The 18,741-nt window shown below is 44.1% G+C and overlaps 1 protein-coding gene across 1 annotated transcript in view; it reads left to right on the top strand.

Moving 5' to 3' along the window:
* PIWIL1 (piwi like RNA-mediated gene silencing 1) overlaps positions 1–18,741 on the top strand; it is a 766,743-nt gene that overhangs the window by 124,993 nt on the left and 623,009 nt on the right. Inside the window, exons 4-5 of the mRNA XM_073597707.1 lie at positions 9,149–9,338; positions 18,294–18,419. Coding sequence (XP_073453808.1) covers positions 9,149–9,338; positions 18,294–18,419 — 316 coding nt within the window. The remainder of the gene's footprint in view (positions 1–9,148; positions 9,339–18,293; positions 18,420–18,741) is intronic.

Here is an 18,741-nt window from a genome sequence, read left to right on the forward strand (position 1 = left end):
TGTATTCTATTCTGCAATGTTTTATTGTTATTATGTTTTATCATGTTTGCTTTTCAGGTATGCAATTTTTTATACTTTACCGTTTACTGTGTTTTATTGTTAACCATTTTTTTGTCTACAGGTACGCCATTCACGACTTTGAGTGGTTATACTAGAATGATGCCTGCAGGTTTAGGTATCATCTTGGTATCATTCTTTTCAGCCAGCTAAATAGCCTCTAGACTGCTTTTACAAGCAGTGGGAGGGAATGCCCCCCCCCCCCCCCACCGTCTTCCGTGTTTTTCTCTGGCTCTCCTGTCTCAACAGGGAACCTGAGAATGCAGCCGGTGATTCAGCCAGCTGACCATAGAGCTGATCAGAGACCAGAGTGGCTCCAAACATCTCTATGGCCTAAGAAACTGGAAGCTTACGAGCATTTCATGACTTAGATTTCGCCGGATGTAAACAGCGCCATTGGGAAATTGGGAAAGCATTTTATCACACCGATCTTGGTGTGGTCAGATGCTTTGAGGGCAGAGGAGAGATCTAGGGTCTAATAGACCCCAATTTTTTCAAAAATGAGTACCTGTCACTACCTATTGCGATCATAGGGGATATTTACATTCCCTGAGATAACAATAAAAATGATTAAAAAAAAAAAAAAAAAAATGAAAGGAACAGTTTAAAAATAAGATAAAAAAGCCAAACAATAATAAAGAAAAAAAAAAAAAAAAAAAAGCACCCCTGCCCCCCCCAAGCGTCGGTCTGGTGTCAAACACCAATTGCATCATGCATGTGAGGTGTCACCGCGAACGTCAGATTGAGGGCAGTAATTTTAGCAGTAGACCTCCTCTGTAAATCTAAAGTGGTAACCTGTAAAGGCTTTTAAAGGCTTTTAAAACGGTATTTAGTTTGTCAACCACTGCACGTTTGTGCGCAATTTTAAAGCATGTCATGTTTGGTATCCATGTACTCGGCCTAAGATCATCTTTTTTATTTCATCAAACATTTGAGCAGTATAGTGTGTTTTAGTGCATTAAAATTGAAAAAAAGTGTGTTTTTCCCCAAAAAATGCATTTGAAAAATCGCGCAAATACTGTGTGAAAAAAAAAAAAAAATGAAACACCCACCATTTTAATCTGTAGGGCATTTGCATTAAAAAAATATATAATGTTTGGGATTCAAAGTAATTTTCTTGCAAAAAAAATTATTTTTTCATGTAAACAAAAAGTGTCAGAAAGGGCTTTGTCTTCAAGTGGTTAGAAGAGTGGGTGATGTGTGACATAAGCTTCTAAATGTTGTGCATAAAATGCCAGGACAGTTCAAAACCCCCCCCCCCAAATGACCCCATTTTGGAAAGTAGACACCCCAAGCTATTTGCTAAGAGTCATGTCGAGTCCATGGAATATTTTATATTGTGACACAAGTTGCGGGAAAGAGACAAATTTTTTTTTTTTTTTGCACAAAGTTGTCACTAAATGATATATTGCTCAAACATGCCACGGGAATATGTGAAATTACACCCCAAAATACATTCTATTGCTTCTCCTGAGTACGGGGATACCACATGTGTGAGACTTTTTGGGAGCCCAGCCGCGTACCGGACCCCAAAAACCAAGCACAGCCTTCAGGCTTTCTAAGGGCGTAAATTTTTGATTTTACTCTTCACTGCCTATCACAGTTTAGGAGGCCATGGAATGCCCAGGTGGCACAAAACCCCCCCAAATGACCCCATTTTGGAAAGTAGACACCCCAAGCTATTTCCTGAGAGGTATAGTGAGTATTTTGCAGACCTCACTTTTTGTCACAAAGTTTTGAAAATTGAAAAAAGAAAAAAAAAAAGTTTTTTCTTGTCTTTCTTCATTTTCAAAAACAAATGAGAGCTGCAAAATACTCACCATGCCTCTCAGCAAATAGCTTGGGGTGTCTACTTTCCAAAATTGGGTCATTTAGGGGGTTTTGTGCCACCTGGGCATTCCATGGCCTCCGAAACTGTGATAGGCAGTGAAGAGTGAAATCAAAAATTTGCATCCTTAGAAATCCTGAAGGCAGAGATTGGTTTTCAGGGCCCCGTACGCGGCTAGGCTCCCAAAAAGTCCCACACATGTGGTATCCCCATACTCAGGAGAAGCAGCTAAATGTATTTTGGGGTGCAATTCCACATATGCCCATGGCCTGTGTGAGCAATATATCATTTAGTGACAACTTTGTGCAAAAAAAAAAAAAAAAAATTGTCACTTTCCCGCAACTTGTGTCAAAATATAAAATATTGCATGGACTCAACATGCCTCTCAGCAAATAGCTTGGGGTGTCTACTTTCCAAAATGGGGTCATTTGGGGGGGTTTTGTGCCATCTGGGCATTTTATAGCCTTCAAAACTGTGATAGGTAGTGAAGAGTGAAATCAAAAATTTACGCCCTTAGAAATCCTGAAGGCGGTGATTGGTTTTTGGGGCCCCGTACGTGGCTAGGCTCCCAGAAAGTCCCACACATGTGGTATCCCCGTACTCAGGAGAAGCAGCTGAATGTATTTTGGGGTGCAATTCCACATAGGCCCATGGCCTGTGTGAGCAATATATCATTTAGTGACAACTTTTTGTAAATATTTTTTTTTTGTCATTATTCAATCACTTGGGACAAAAAAAAATAAATATTCAATGGGTTCAACATGCCTCTCAGCAATTTCCTTGGGGTGTCTACTTTCCAAAATGGGGTCATTGGGGGGGTTTTGTACTGCCCTGCCATTTTAGCACCTCAAGAAATGACATAGGCAGTCATAAACTAAAAGCTGTGTAAATTCCAGAAAATGTACCCTAGTTTGTAGACGCTATAACTTTTGCGCAAACCAATAAATATACGCTTATTGACTTTTTTTTTTACCAAAGACATGTGGCCGAATACATTTTGGCCTAAATGTATGACTAAAATTGAGTTTATTGGATTTTTTTATAACAAACAGTAGAAAATATCATTTTTTTCCAAAATTTTCGGTCTTTTTCCGTTCATAGCGCAAAAAATAAAAACGGCAGAGGAGATCAAATACCATCAAAAGAAAGCTCTATTTGTGGGAACAAAAGAACGCAAATTTTGTTTGGGTACAGCATTGCATGACCGCGCAATTAGCAGTTAAAGCGACGCAGTGCCAAATTGGAAAAAGTCCTCTGGTCCTTAGGCAGCATAATGGTCCGGGGCTGAAATGGTTAAATGTAATTGTAATCCCTATTACCTCCAGTCTATCAGCCTCCACCTTCTCTGGATTCAGATGCTGATTTTCTCATTTTCTAGTCTTTAAAGTCTTGTTTTTTTTTTTTTTTTAGTTAACCGCTTGGCATCCGCGCTATAGCCGAATGACGGCTACAGCGCGGACCTACATTCCCGGGAGGACGTCATATGACGTCCTCCCCTGTGCACGCTCCCTGCGCGCGCCCTGCAGGGCGCGCGCCGGGCGCGTTGTGATCACCGAGTCACTGAGACTCGGCTGATCACCGATCTGTGTAAGGGGCCGGTCCCGGCCCCTTACCATGTGATCAGCTGTCAGCCAATGACAGCTGATCACATGATGTAAACAAAAGATCGGTAATCGTTTTTTTTTTTACTCACGCTGACAGCGCGAGTAGAAAAAAAAGCCGATCACCGGATCGGATGTGAGGGACATCGGTCCCCAAGTGGAAGAGGCACATCTGCCTCATCAGTGCCCAATAAAAGTGCCACCTAATAGTGCCCACAGTGCCACCTAACAGTGCCCACAGTGCCACCTAACAGTGCCCACAAGTACCACCTATCAGTGCCCACAAGTACCACCTATCAATGCCCACCTGTAGTGCCAATCAGTGCCACCTGCCAGTGCTGCCCATCACTGCCACCCATCATTGCCCATCACTGCCGCCTATCAGTGCCCATCACTGCCGCCTCATCAGCGTACATCAATGAAGGAAAAAAATTACCCGTTTAAAATTTTTTAAAACAAAATATAAAAAAATAAACTTTTTTTTAAAAAAAAATTCAGTTTTTTACATTTTTTTAATAAAAAGTAAAAACCGCAGAGGTGATCAAATACCACCAAAAGAAAGCTCTATTTGTGGTGAAAAAATGATAAAAATTTCATTTGGGTACAGTGTTGTATGACCGCGCAATTGTCATTCAAAGTGCGTCAGCGCCGAAAGCTGAAAATTGGTCTGGATAGGAGGGGGGTTTAAGTGCCCGGTAAGCAAGTGGTTAATACTTTAGTTATACTTACCTGCTCTGTGTGATGGTTTTGCACAGAGTAGCCTGGATTCTCCTGTTCTGGGGTCCCTCACCGACACTTCTGGCTTCTCCTGCCTTCAGAGTGTCCCAATAGCAAGCTGCAAAGTATAGTTTAGTGCCCCAATGGTAAGGTAAAGAAAACTTCTGCCATTACAACTACTCACTTCCTGCCCAGGACTACATGTCACATGAGGCATTGCTTCGCACACATTCTCAAGTTCTCAGGCATTTGCATGTTTGGACGGTGTACTGAGCTGTATGTGTGCTGCACTGTAATACCTGATATGTAAACAAATAATGCATTCTGTATGCAGGCCAACTAATTGGCTGCCCGATTAATCGATGATGAAAATAGTAATCAATTAATTTCATAATCGATTAGTTGTAGATTAATTGATTAGTTGTTTCAGCCCTAGATTTGTGACTAAGTTTTCTCCGGAACTCCCCTTGGTCTGTCATAGTCTTGCATCATGGAGGTTTTCTAGCCTCTGCATGCTTGCATATTCCCTTTTTTCTTGTACATCTATGCAGACCTTGCTTTTATGTGGGTTCTGTTATTCCAGTATGTGACCCTACCATTTCGTCTGTCTTGTGCGCCTAGTGTTGTCATCTAGGTCAGGGTTGCTCAACCAGGGGTTATGCCGCTATCTGACCATCAATTGCAGTGAGCTAACGAGTAGATCGCATCCCCACTGCTGACACAGGCAGGGCTATGTAGTCAAGTGGCTGTGATTGTGCTGGCAGTGGAGCGCTATTCACTACGGGCCCCTCCTCCCCTTCTATCCATCTCAGGTGCTTGTTTATGACATTACCTGGGATGGCTGGGAGGAAAGGAGGGGCTGGCTACAAACAGCACTCCACAGCCAGCACAATCACAGCCACCTCCCTGTTTAGTTCTGCATATGAAGAAGACTGCTGCCCTGCTGTGTGCCCTGATCCTATGTAATGTGCCTGCTGTGTGCCCTAATCCCATGCAATGTGCCCCTATGTAAATGTGCCCTGCTCCCAGGTAAATTGCTCTCCTCCCACATAATGTGCCCCATCCCCACATAAATGTGCCCTGCCCTCATGTAATGTGCCCTTCTCTCATGTAATGTGCCCTGTTGCCCCCCCCCCCCCCATGTAGTGTGCCCTCCTGACTCCTCTACCCTGCCTTGCTGCCTCTCCCATGTGCACTGCTTATCCCAAATTCGACCCAGAATTGAGCATCTGTGCAGGAAAATGCAAGCACAAGTTTCACATTAACCACTTCCGGACTGCCGCACGCCGATATACATCCTAATTTGAAGAGAGATATCTTTTTGGGAACAGGCATTCCTTTTGACACATTTACTACTGCATCAGGCTGAGCATTAATAGCAGCAGAGCTGGACTATTGCTCAAGCAGTGGATGCATTCCTTCTGGTAGTAGCTCTGCTTTGTGCATCGGACTATGGTCGGTAGGGGGGTTAAAAACACCTCAAAAAAGGGCTCTTGAAGGACTATAGTCACACAGCAGCCTAGAACTAGAACCATCTCAAAAAAGATGGCATCCTCCCCTGAACTGAGGAACAAGGGGTGAGAGATGACGAATTTCTCTCAAAGGACCAGGAAGAGGCTGAGGACAATTGTTTCCGGGAGAATGGTCCTTCACCCCATCTTTCTGTCAATATGTCAAAGATGGGGAGTTCCGGACATGGATCTGTTTGCGTCCAGGTTCAACAACAAGATCGACAACTTTGTGTCAAGGACAAGGGATCCATTGGCATACGGAACAGATGCCTTGGTTTTTCCATGGGATCAGTTTTCACTGATCTTTGCGTTCCCTCCTGTTCTGCTGCTTCAGTGCCTTCTTCGCAGGATCAAGCAAGAAGGGAAGGAGGTGATTCTTGTGGCCCCAGCGTGGCCCAGGAGATCTTGGTTTGCCGAGATCATAAAGATGGCGGTAGGGGACCCTTGGATCCTACCACTGTGGCCAGACCTTCTCTCGCAAGGTCCGGTATTCCATCCTACCTTACAAATGCTAAATTTAACGGTTTGGCTATTGAGACCCACATTCTGAAAGACCGTGGGCTGTCAGCTTCAGTAGTTTCTACTTTGTTTAATTCTAGGAAGCCGGCCTCCAGAGTCATATACTATAGAGTCTGGAAGGCATATGTCTCCTGGTGTGAATCCAGGGGTTGGCACCCCAGGAAATATGTCGTAGGTAGGATCCTTGAATCCCTACAGATGGGATTAGAAATTAAGCTGGCCCTGAGTACTATCAAAGGCCAGGTGTTGGCCTTATCAGTGTTTTTTCAACGACCACTTGCTTCTCACTCTCTGGTTCGTAACTTTATTCAGGGGCTAACACGGATTAATCCTCCAGTTAGGTCACCCCTGAACCCTTGGGACTTAAATTTAGTCCTGTCAGCATTACAAAAACGGCCTTTTGAGCCAATAAGAGATATTCCCTTAGTCCTCTTGACGAGGAAAATAATTTTCTTGGTTGCCATTTCTTTTGCAAGAAGAGTATCAGAGTTGGCTGCTCTTTCTTGTAAAGAGCCATATTTGATTATTCATAAGGATAAGGTTGTATTGCGGCCTCATCCTAAATTCCTACCGAAGGTAGTGTCAGGTTTTCATTTAAACCAGGATATTGTTCTGCCTTCATTTTTTCCAGAACCTCATTCTGTGGAAGAGAGGTCACTACATTCTTTTGATGTGGTGAGAGCGGCCAAGGTCTATTTGAAAGTGACCGCTCAGATTCATAAAACGGATGTTTTGTTTGTGTTGCCAGATGGTCCTAAAAGAGGACAGGCAGCGTCGAAATCTACTATCTCTAAATGGATTTGGCAAGTGATTGTTCAAGCTTATGGTTTAAAAGAGGAAAATTCCACATTTTCATATTAAAGGGCACTCCACCAGGGCTGTTAGTGCTTCTTGGGCAGTGCATCACCAACCTCCATGACTCAGATCTGCAAGGTCGCAACTTGGTCTTCAATCCATACATTTACCAGATTCTATCAAGTAGATGCAAAAGGTCATGAGGATATCGCCTTTGGGCGCAGAGTACTGCGGGCTGCAGTATAAGTCCTCTTGTCTCTTGGTGCCCTACTTTTGATGTCTCCCTTCAGTTGGCATTGCTATGGGAAAACCCACATAGTAACTACTATGGCTCTGTGTCCCGTGATGTACGATAAGAAAATACGATTTTTATAACGGCTTACCTGTAAAATCCTTTTCTTTGAAGTACATCACGGGACACAGAGATCCCTCCCTTCTTTGGTATACACGTGTATTGCTTTGCTACAAAACTGAGGTAATCCCAGTAGTGGGAGGGGTTATATAGGGAGTGCACTTTTGTCTTAGGGCGTGCCAGTGTCCATCACCTGAAGGTGGCCTATAACCCACATAGTAATTACTATGGCTCTGTGTCCCGTGATGTACTTCAAAGAAAAGGATTTTACAGGTAAGCAGTTATAAAAATCCAATTTTTTTCCAAAAAAAGTGCACTTGTAAGACCGCTGCGCAAATACGGTGTGACAAAGTATTGCAACGAGACCCCTAGTTTATTCTCTAGGGTGTTAGGAAAAAAAAATGTATATGTTTTGGGGGTTCTAAGTAATTTTCTAGAAAAAAACTTTTTTTAACTTAAACAACAAATCTTAGAAAGAGGCTTGGTTCTTAAGTGGTTAAATACTGTAGGTACATTTTAATATTTATTATATTATATAATGTATAACTAAAGACAAAACTTTTTTTTTTCGTTTTGGATAGTGGAGAGGGATTAGAATACCCATTAGGTTTTTATTGCTGTCTGTGCCCCCATTAGGGAGATTCCCACTCTCTATTTGTCCTGTTTACCATTATTGAAAGTAAATGAAAAGCCTAAAGATATTGGTGTTGGATCTGACTTTTCACCTAGAGTATGCGGGACTTGTCCTAGAAACAGCTCCGCCCAGTTTTCCCTTTGTCTAGTCCGGTAACTCAAAAGTCCAGCTCTGGAGCTGTGGAAATCCTTCATCTCGATTTCATACAACTCCTTGTGAAGAATGCCAGCTGTCCAAGCTGGGATAAAGTGATGGACACCGTATTGGTGCTGGGGACTTGATTGGTGGAGAAATTCTGCCTCTCACATTTATTATGCAGGATAGAGTTTTGCCTCCCCGGGTAACGTTTTTGTGGACTTAGCTTTGGCAACTCTGTATCTGACACGAGTCATCCCAGTGAAATTACATGAAAGTCCTGGGCTTGATGGTCTTCTCATTAAACTCAGTTATACTGTGTGGTAGAAATTGTCCTGTCCTTGGACCAAGAAATCCAACTTCAGTCTTGGTCTTGGGCTTCTCTGACAGGGCAGCTCACCACTCCTCACTATTGTTTGGAGGCATATAATTTCTTTCACTGCTGTGGAAGGGTGTTGGCATGGAAGCAAGCCTCTCTGACTGTGCCTGATTTCTGGACACTTTGTTTTTGCTATGGTGTTGGCTGGCAGTGGAATCCAAAGGTAATCAGCTCTCCTGAAGTGAGAGCGAGTACCTGTCAAAGCCGGGTACCTGCTCCCTCCCTCCCAAAAAGTGCCAAATGTTAGAGGGGGGAGATGCAAATAAGCAGAACTTGCTGCCAACATATTCATGTTATTTAATTAGGACTATGAATTTACTGTAATGGTAATTAAAAATTACGCAAAATAATAGTAAAAAGAAAAGTATTCATTTGAGTGAATGATAAGGTGGAAGTTGTACTGTACCAGTGTTATGATTTCAGACGTTATCAGTTTTCACTGCAAAGTTTTGCAGGCTGTCATGTCATTGTGTGTAAGAATCCCCTATTATAAATTATTCAGGTCCTATATACCATACCAGCCATATTTTCTATAGAATATTTACTTTGTATACCTTTGGAATCACTACAATGAGAAGAAAAAATATTTTTTAAGTGTTTAGTGATTGTTATTTTAAAAGGAAAAGATTGTATTTATTGATGTTTTTCTTATTACTACATCATGTAAAATAGCATTGGTTGAATGTTTTTGCACCCAGGAACTAAAACCTTTGCCTAGCATTGAGCAACCAGGACCATCCACTGACACTGAGCTGCTTGGTCGTGGTCGCCAGAAAACCGTTCCACCAGCATCTAGACCACAAACAGCAGGTAAGGGATAGCTGTGCATACTGTTTCAGACATTTATTTGCATGTATCTAGGCATTCAATTTTCGATGCTTTTAGATACATGTTATTTTCTTGATCGTACATCCCAGGACATAGGGTACTTTCATCTCCATTATGATATGGTTATGCTGCCCCTTCAGGTCATTGGACAGTGGCAAAAAAGACAGGAAATCCTCTCCTAGGCATAACTACTTCCTGTTAAACAAAGCTTCCATTTTTTGCTAGTGTCTTTTGCAATTGTTATGCCTGTGCAGTCTCTGCATGAAAGCGTAGCCATCTTCTCAACAGTTTCATCTAGAATTAGAAGACTAGATTTTTCTAGATCCATTTTACTGTGGCTTTTTTTTGCTCAGAGGAATGGTACCCAGAACCTGCCCTGGACACGTATGAATGGCCTGTAACATTGGTGGTCGGCATTGGACCCTGCACAATGTTTTGCCTTATGGACCAGGTCCAGGGCAGTGATCCCCAGCTGGGGAGATGAATACCTGAATGACCTTGTAGCATTGCTTGCTGTGATGGGTGAAGATTGGACCCCCTAGGGGATTCTGCGGCATGGACGTGTACGTACCCTAGGGTAGTCCCTGCTGGCACCCATTTCTGGTTAGACCACTGTTCCCAGCTAGGGTCCCTATGTATGTGTCAGTAGGCCGTATCTCATCACTGCAGAGAAGAGGGGATGAGGAAACTGAAAAACCTGGTAAGGATGAACCTGGGCGTAGAGCCCCCCTTAGGGCCCTTTCACACTGGTGCGGTTTGCAGGCGCTATTGCGCTAATAATAGCACCTGCAAACCGACCCGAAACATCCGCTGCTGTCTCTCCAGTGTGAAAGCCCCGAGGGCTTTCACACTGGAGCAGTGCGCTAGCAGAATGGGAAAAAAAGTCCTGCTAGCAGCATCTTCGGTGAAGGAGTGGAGTATACACCGCTTCTTCACCGCTCCTGCCCATTGAAATCAGTGGGACAGCGCGGCTATACCGCCGGCAAAGCGCCTCTGCGGAGGCCCTTTGCGGTGGTTTTTAACACTTTCTTGGCCGCTAGTGGGGAGTAAAACCGCCCAGCTAGCGGCTGAATACCGACGGTAAAGCGTCACTTACAATAACAGCGCTTTACCACCGACGCCGCCCCCACCCCAGTGTAAAAGGGGCCCTTAAGTGTACAGTGCATCCGGAAAGTATTCCCAGCACTTCACTTTTTCCACATATTATGTTACAGCCTTATTCCAAAATGGATTAAATTAGGGTGCACCTAAAGGAAATTTTGGTGCCGAAAATGGATGCACTAGGCAGAAATCGGAAACTAATACAGAAAATTACAGTTTTTAAAAAAAAATTTATATTTTTATATACAATTATATTTGACTTTTTAATTTATTTCTTCAATTTAACTTAATATGAATTTATTGTTGGCCATTACTGTCACCTTTAGTGCGAGAAAAGCTCAATAAAAATGCAGTCTGCAGTCTCTGACCATCTCTAATATCATGTCCGTAGTCTCTAACCATTTCTTGTATCATGTCTGCAATCCCTTACATAAACTTAAATTTAAACACACTGCTAATAGTATTAGCAAAATTTCCATTCGGTGCACCTCTAGCAGACATGATACTGGAGATGGTCAGAGACTGCAGACATGATACAGGAGATGGCTAGAGACGGCAGACGTAATACAGGAGATGGCCAGAGACAGGAGATGGCCAGAGACGGCAGACGTGATACAGGAGATGGCCAGAGACGGCAGACGTGATACAGGAGATGGCCAGAGACGGCAGACGTGATACAGGAGATGGCCAGAGACGGCAGAAGTGATACAGGAGATGGCCAGAGACGGCAGACGTGATACAGGAGATGGCCAGAGACGGCAGACGTGATACAGGAGACGGCAGATGTGATACAGGAGATGGCCAGAGACGGCAGACGTGATACAGGAGATGGCCAGAGACGGCAGACGTGATACAAGAGATCAATGCAGCCTGTGCCCGTCAGATGCAGCCTGGTGTGCCTGTCGAGCAGCTTCACCAGTGCCCGTCATGCAGCCTGCCTGTGCTCGTCATGCAGCCTGCCAGTGTCTGTGGATGCAGCCTCACCAGTGCCCAGCATGCAGCCTGCCAGTGTCTGTGGATGAAGCGTCACCAGTACCCGGCATGCAGCCTGCCAGTGTCTGTGTATGCAGCCTCACCAGTGATTGTTATGCAGCCTGCCGGTGCCCAGATCGGAGTGGTGATCTCTGTGTGTCATGGAAATGTGTTTGAATTGCCCGTATTGCGGTAACAATGTCCTGCCTCCTGTGATCATGTCACACTGATTCAATGTCCCACCATTGGATCAGTGTGCCGTCTGTCACAGGAGGCGGGACATTGTTACTGCAGCCCGTATAATTCAGCTCCTTGACCCACAGAGATAGCTGCTCTGTGGGAGGGAGGAGAGGAAGGATGGAAGGACTGGGGTGCGCCAGGATGACACCCCCGCAATGGGTGGCACCATTTTCGGCAATATTTTCCTTTCAGCAATGTGCCGAAAACACCATTTTCGCCAGTTGCCGCCGAAATTTCGGTGCATCCCTAGATTTAATTAATTATTTTCCTTAAAATTCTACAAACAATACCCCATAATGACAATGTGGAAGAAGTTTGTTTTAAATCTTTCCAAATTAAAAATAAAAAATTACATTCATAAGTATTCACAGCCTTTGTCCTGACACTCAACAATGAGCTCAGGTGCATCTGGTTTCCACTGATCATCCTTGAGATGCATCTTCAACTTGATTGCAGTCAGACTGTAGTAAATTCAGTTGATTGGACATGATTTGGAAAGGCACACACCTATCTATATAATGTCCCACAGTTAACAGTGCATGTCAGAGCACAAGCCAAGCTATGAAGTCCAAGGAATTGTCTGTAGACCTCCGAGACATGACTTTATTGGCCAAACTGAGCGATCGGGGGAGAAGGGCCTTAGGGAGGTGCCCAAGAACCCAATGGTCACTCTGACAGAGATCCAGTGTGTTTCTGTGTAGAGAGGAGAACCTTCCAGAAGAATAACCATCTCTGCAGCACTCCACCAACCAGGCCAGTATGGTAGAGTGGCCAGACGGAAGCCACTCCTCAGTAAAAGGCACACGACAGCCCACCTGGAGTTTGCCAAAAGGCACCTGAGGGACTCTCAGACCATGAGAAACAAAATTCTCTGCTCAGATGACACAAAGATTAAACTCTTTGGCCTGAATGGCAAGCGTTATTATGTCTGGAGAAAACCAGGTACCGCTCATCGCCTGGCTAATGCCATTCCTACGGTGAAGCATGGTGGTGGCAGCATTATGCTGTGGGAATGATTTTCGGCGGCATGAACTGGGAGACTAGTCAAAAGATGAATGCAGCAATGTACAGGGACATCCTTGTTGAAAACCTGCTAAAGAGCCCTCTGGACCTCAGACTGAGGTGAAGATCTTCCAACAGGACAAGGACCCTAACCACACAGCCAAGATAACAAAGGAGGCTACGGGACGACACTGAATGTCCTTGAATGGCCCAGCCATAGTCCAGACTTGCTTGATTGAACATCTCTGGAGAGATCTGAAAATGGCTGTGCACCGACGCTCCTCATCCAACCTGATGGAGCTTGAGAGGTCCTGGAAAGAAGAATGGGAGAAACTGTCCAAAAATAAGTGTGCCAAGCTTTTAGCATCATACTCAAAAAGACTTGAGGCTGTAATTTGTGGCAAAGGTGCTTCAACAAAGTATTGAGCAAAGGCTGTGAATACTTCTGTACATAGGATTTTTTTTCATTTTTTATTTTTAATAAATTTGCAAAGATTTCAAACGTCTTTCATGTCGTTATTATGGGGTATTGTTTGTAAAATTTTAAGGGAAAATAATAAATTGAATCCATTTTGGAAGGCTGTAACATAAAATGTGGAAAAAGAAACGCTGTGAATACTTTCTGGATGCACTGTATCTCCTGGGGTCAGTATGTTCCATGCTGCTCTGACTGCTGCTTACCCCTGTGTGGTATCTTGCTACTTCTGGGGCACTTTCCTCCAGTTCCTTTGTGGCAAAGGAGGAATTCCTGTCTGCTATTGCTGGTTCCCGTCTATCATCTCTGACCATCTATTGCATCTTGTCCTACTGAGGCCAAACACAGCAGATCACATGACCGTTGTACACAATGAAAGGCATTGTCACATGCCTTTCATTGTGTACTATTATGATGAGCTCTGTGATTGGTCAGTCATCACATGATACAAACAGGGCCTATCACAGTCTATCTATACCATGTGATTAGCTCTAGTAAGTTTCATTCAGTAAAAAAATTATTGCTTATTCAAAACTATTTTAGTCGTATCTGACCATAACACCCTTTTTCCATGTGGCCTCAATCTTCAAGGTGCGCTTAAGATGGTCAGATGAGACTAAAATTGAACTATTTGGCCTCAACACCAAACAAGATGTCTGTTGAAAATCCAACAGCTCACCATCCAAATAACACCATTCCTACAGTAAAAGATGGAGGTGGTAATATCCTGTTAGGGATTTTCTTCTCAGGAGCAGGGACTGGGTTCTGAATTTACAAAAGTTGGCCTTAATCCCAACACAGAGGTTGTAATATTTGGCCCTAGATACTGTCCAGGGGAGAGTGAACCTCTGGTCAAATCTCTTGCCTGAGGACTCAGGTGGACTTGCTCAAGATGTTGCCAAATCCCTCAATCCACTTTTGCATGGGGGTTCTGGGAACGATAGCAGATTTCAGAAGTCAGTGCCCTTTACCTAGTTTTATTTCCAGGCCCTCCAACAGAATGGCTTGGTAGCATGGGACAGGAGGACAGTTATTGGATTCTCTGATGCCATTACTTTCCAACGTGAGACTGTCTATGGTACCCTTTATGAGCCTTGTTAATGGAGAAGTACAGCTTTGTTTGGCGGCTGTACTTCCCCTGTGGATCACAGGAGGGCAGTTCGTTCCTGTTTTCAGCCTACAGTGGGCTGAAGCCTGATGTCACAGAGGGGGGTTCAGGCTGGGTAAAGATCGCGACCATATGGTTGGGATCCACTTGGGAGTCTGGACCGGCACCTGGCTCAGCCTCTCAGACCCTGAAAGCCTGAGCTAGCCGCTCCTGTCCCCTCCACAGCCCAGCACGTCAGAGGTATTCTAGGAATTTTGGCAATGATGGGGTGACCCTGGATGTGGATCTTCTAATATCCATTATTGCAAAGCTGGACAGGTTTGTCTCCAGGACCAGGAATCATTGAGTGTTCACAGTGGATGCTCTGGTGACACAGTGGGACCAGTTTTCCCAAATCTGCCTTCCCACTTTTACATCTGCCTTGTGTGCTTTGCCTGGATTTCAATGAAAATAATTACAATGGTTCTCATTGCTCTGACCAGGCACCAGAGCTTGTTAACTTGACATGTCGGTAGACTATCCTTGGACCCTTCTGAATTGACACAACCTCCTGACTTAAGTTCCGCTCTTCCATGGACAATCAATGGCTTTTGGCAGTATGATTGTTGTCTCTGATTCAGTCATTCCTACCCAGCTGAAGGCTTGGAAGGCGACTTAAAGGAAGATTTGCCATAGTTCTTGAAAATTGTATTTTTTTTTTTGGTTTGAGGCTAAGGCCACCTTCACACGTGCAGTCTTATCAGGTTGCCTGTCTGTTTTTCAGGTGGACGATCCATACTCCTCTATGTGCAGTCAAATTATAAACGGACTTGTGTCTGTTTACACCCGACTACCTCCGATCCAATTTGACAAAGATAAACGAAAGGGGGATACGCTCCTCTCTGGCTAGATCAGATTGGATCTATTGCAAGTATGATGTAGATTGCAGTCTGGCTTTTCTCCAGTCTGGAGTTTTTCTGAGACTGGCCTGGATTACAATAAATGGTCAGATTTCAGCCTCAGCAGTCCTTTCTTCAAAAAAGACTGCTGCATGCTTCTTGGCGTGTGTCTTTTTGCAAAGCATCACGTATGTTGTTCCACCAGATTAGACTCTGTTGATTCTGTGGGACCGTAAAGTGGATGTAAACCCTCTCCTATACCCAGTAAAGCGAATAGCCTCAGATGATACGCAAAGATGAAACAAATCTCCCTGAATAAGTTTCACATGTATATCTTCTGTCTTCAGCTTTCTACATTCTTTAGAAAGTGCACATCGTGTCAAAATCTTCCTTCCTGTTTCACACAGTAGGTGTGGAGTCTGCTGTATGTAAGCTGATTGAAGAAAGGGCACGCACCCCCCTTCCACAGGCAGAAGAACAAAGAAACTTGCAGAGCTGTACTGTGAATAGACAAGCTCTCTCTCCTTCTCTATCTATAAGCTCCCTCCCCGACAAATTTTTATCTGATTTATCATGTGTGTCAGAAGTTATGCTGATAACAGAGGAACGACCGGGGACTTAGAGCTTCGGAGAGAAATAAGTAAACACTACAGAAATATGTGCCCAGGTCAGAGTTCATGAATGGGGTTTAAAACCACTTTAACTGGGTATTTCTGTATTGCAGAAATCTCTGATTGAGCTCATCCTAGAAATTCCTTTGTTACTTTTAACCCGGAAGGTTATTTTTTTGGTTGCCATTACTTCGGCTCATAGAGTTTTGGAATTTGATTCTCTTTCCTATAAGGCGGGGGTCCCCAACCACCGGGCCGCGGTCCTGTACCAGGCCGTAGCCTCTCTGCAGCGAGAGCGGTGGGCGAGCAAGCAGAGAGGTGACATCATCTCTCACCGCCCACCCTGAATCACCGCAGTTCCGCACTAACTGTGCAGCTGCGGGCAGCAGAGAAATTACATCATTTCTCACTGTCCTCCCTCACTCTGGGAGCCATGTGCTGAAAAGCTGGGGAGAGACTGCCAGGTTTTCTGTCACTGTTGCCTGCCACCAAATAACCTTTGCATTTAAAAAGTTACAAGCTGCATATGGTTTTTTTTGGTGGCAGGCAACAGTGGGAAGTTTCAGCTGTGGCAGGATAGTGACAATCCGCATCTGGTGGGAGGTGACGTGGCAAGTGACAAGCTGCATCTGGTGGCAGGCGACTTGACAAGTGACAGTTCACATCTAGTGGCAGGCGACATGGCAAGTGACAATCTGCATCTGGTGGCAGGTGACGTGACAATCCGCATCTGCTGGCAGGTGACAATCCGCATCTGGTGTCAAGCTGTATCTGAAGGCAGTTGACCTGACAAGCTGCATCTGGTGACAGGCGACGTGGTGAATGGCAAGCAGCATCTGAAGGCAGGTGACATTACAAAGTGACAAGCTGCATCTGGTGGCAGGCAACGTGGTAAGTCACAAGTGGCATCTGAAGGCAGGTGAAATAACAAGCTGCATCTGAAGGTAGGTGACGTGACAAGCTGCATCTGAAGACAGGTGATGTGACAAGCGGCATTTGAAGGCAGGTGATGTGACATTGCAAGCTGCATCTGAAGGCAGATGACGTGACAAGCTGCATCTGAAGGCAGGTGACATGACATGACAAACTGCATCTGGTGGCAGGCGATATGCCATGTGACAAGCTATATCTGCTGGCAGGCGACGTGGCAAGTGGCAAGCTACATCTGGTGGCAGGCGATATGCCAAGTGACAAGCTATATCTGCTGGCAGGCGACGTGGCAAGTGGCAAGCTACATTTGGTGGCAGGCGATATGCCAAGTGACAAGCTATATCTGCTGGCAGGCGATGTGGCAAGTGACTAGCTACATCTCGTGGCAGGCAACGGTGGCAAGTGACATGCTCCCACTGATTCTGTATTATGGTGAGTTGAACGATTTCATTTCATATTACAATGTATTAATAGAAATAATGCACTTCAGTTATCCTGACACCATATCAATCATAGTGCCGGGATGATTGAAGCGCCAACACCAGCCATTGCCCAGACAAATTGCCTCTGAAAACCACTGGGCCTTGGCATAATTTTCTTGCATGCAGGTCCCTGGTGCCAAAAAGGTTGGGGACTGATGCGTATAAGGAACAAGTTCCTGGTGTTGCATTGTACCAAGGGGTTCTTTCCACAGCTTCAACCGACACTTTTGCCAAGGTGGTTTCTTTGTTCTAGCTGAACCAGGACCTAATGTTGCTGTCTTTCTGTCCTAAACCTCTAAAGTCAGGGGAAGCTCTTTACACATTAGATGTGATTTGTGCCATCAGGTGTTACCTAATCGGCTGTTTAATTTGTCAGTTGAATTTCTTCTTTGTGCTTCTGAAAGACCCAAGGGAGGGTTACCCTGATTTAATGTCTACCACCTCTCGATTTACCAGCTTATTTCTCAAGCTCATGATCGAGAAGAAAATCTCCATTAGTTTTGGTAACAGTTCATTCTACCAGGAGTGTCATTGCCTGGGCTATTTTTCATCAGGCCCCGGTAGCTCCACTTTGTAAAGCTTCTACCTGGGCTTTAGTTCATACTTTCCAAAGTTTTACAAAGTGGATGTTGGAGCCTTTCTGGACACTACCTTTTGCAGGCTGCTGCGTGAGGTTCTAACCTGTTATGGTTTAGTTGCGTGGGGCCTGTTGCCATGTTGTCCTCCCTTCATAGCCAGTGCTTTGGGACATCCTGCCTGTTGTATTGGAGATAAAGATGTGTCCTGGAATATGCAATAAAGAAAATGGGATTTTTGGTTTACCTGCCAAATCCTTTTCTTGGAGTACATTACAGGACACAAGAATCTCACCCCTCTTTCTTTTGTGGTTTATGGATTCCTACAAAAACTGAAGCCTTGCCTAAAGGGGAGGGATTATGCCTAGGAGAAGATTTCCTGTTTCATTTGCCAGTGTCCAATCACCTGAAGGTGGCAGCAATTACCTATTGTAATGGAGATGAGGATACCCTGTGCTCTGTAATGTACTCCAAGAAAATAATTTTACAGGTAAAGCAAAAATCCAATTTTTTCATTTAGCAGCACAAGTCTAGTTTTAAATATTCTTTTTTCCATAATTTAGAGTTGGCTCTCTCAGCTGGTTTTCAAGACATATCAATAGGAGAACGTGGTGGCAGAAAGCGCGATTTTCATGATCTTGGTGTTTGCACTAGGCAGACGATTGAGCATGTGAAAGTTTCAAAAACGGGTAAGTTAACATTGAATTTGATATACATTTTGGGTTTTTCAATCTGACATGACAGAAGGCTCATACGAATAATGTTTATGTAATGTTAATTATTTTTATGTGCCGTTTTTGCTAAAAAATTTTATAAATAATAAGTTTAGAAAGACTGCAAAGTTGTAGAATCATATTTGGGCTTTTAGCTTTTGAAAACTATATTAAGTAAATAGTTTTCCTTTCTTAGAAATTGATAATTTAGTACAGTGTTTCTTATCCGGGGTTACACAGAACCCCCAGGGGTTCTGCCGCAAATATGGCGAATATATACCGCCCAATGTTCTTTCCA

The sequence above is a fragment of the Aquarana catesbeiana genome, linkage group LG01 (assembly GCF_042186555.1).
Source record: "Aquarana catesbeiana isolate 2022-GZ linkage group LG01, ASM4218655v1, whole genome shotgun sequence".
In the NCBI taxonomy this organism is placed as follows: domain Eukaryota; kingdom Metazoa; phylum Chordata; class Amphibia; order Anura; family Ranidae; genus Aquarana; species Aquarana catesbeiana.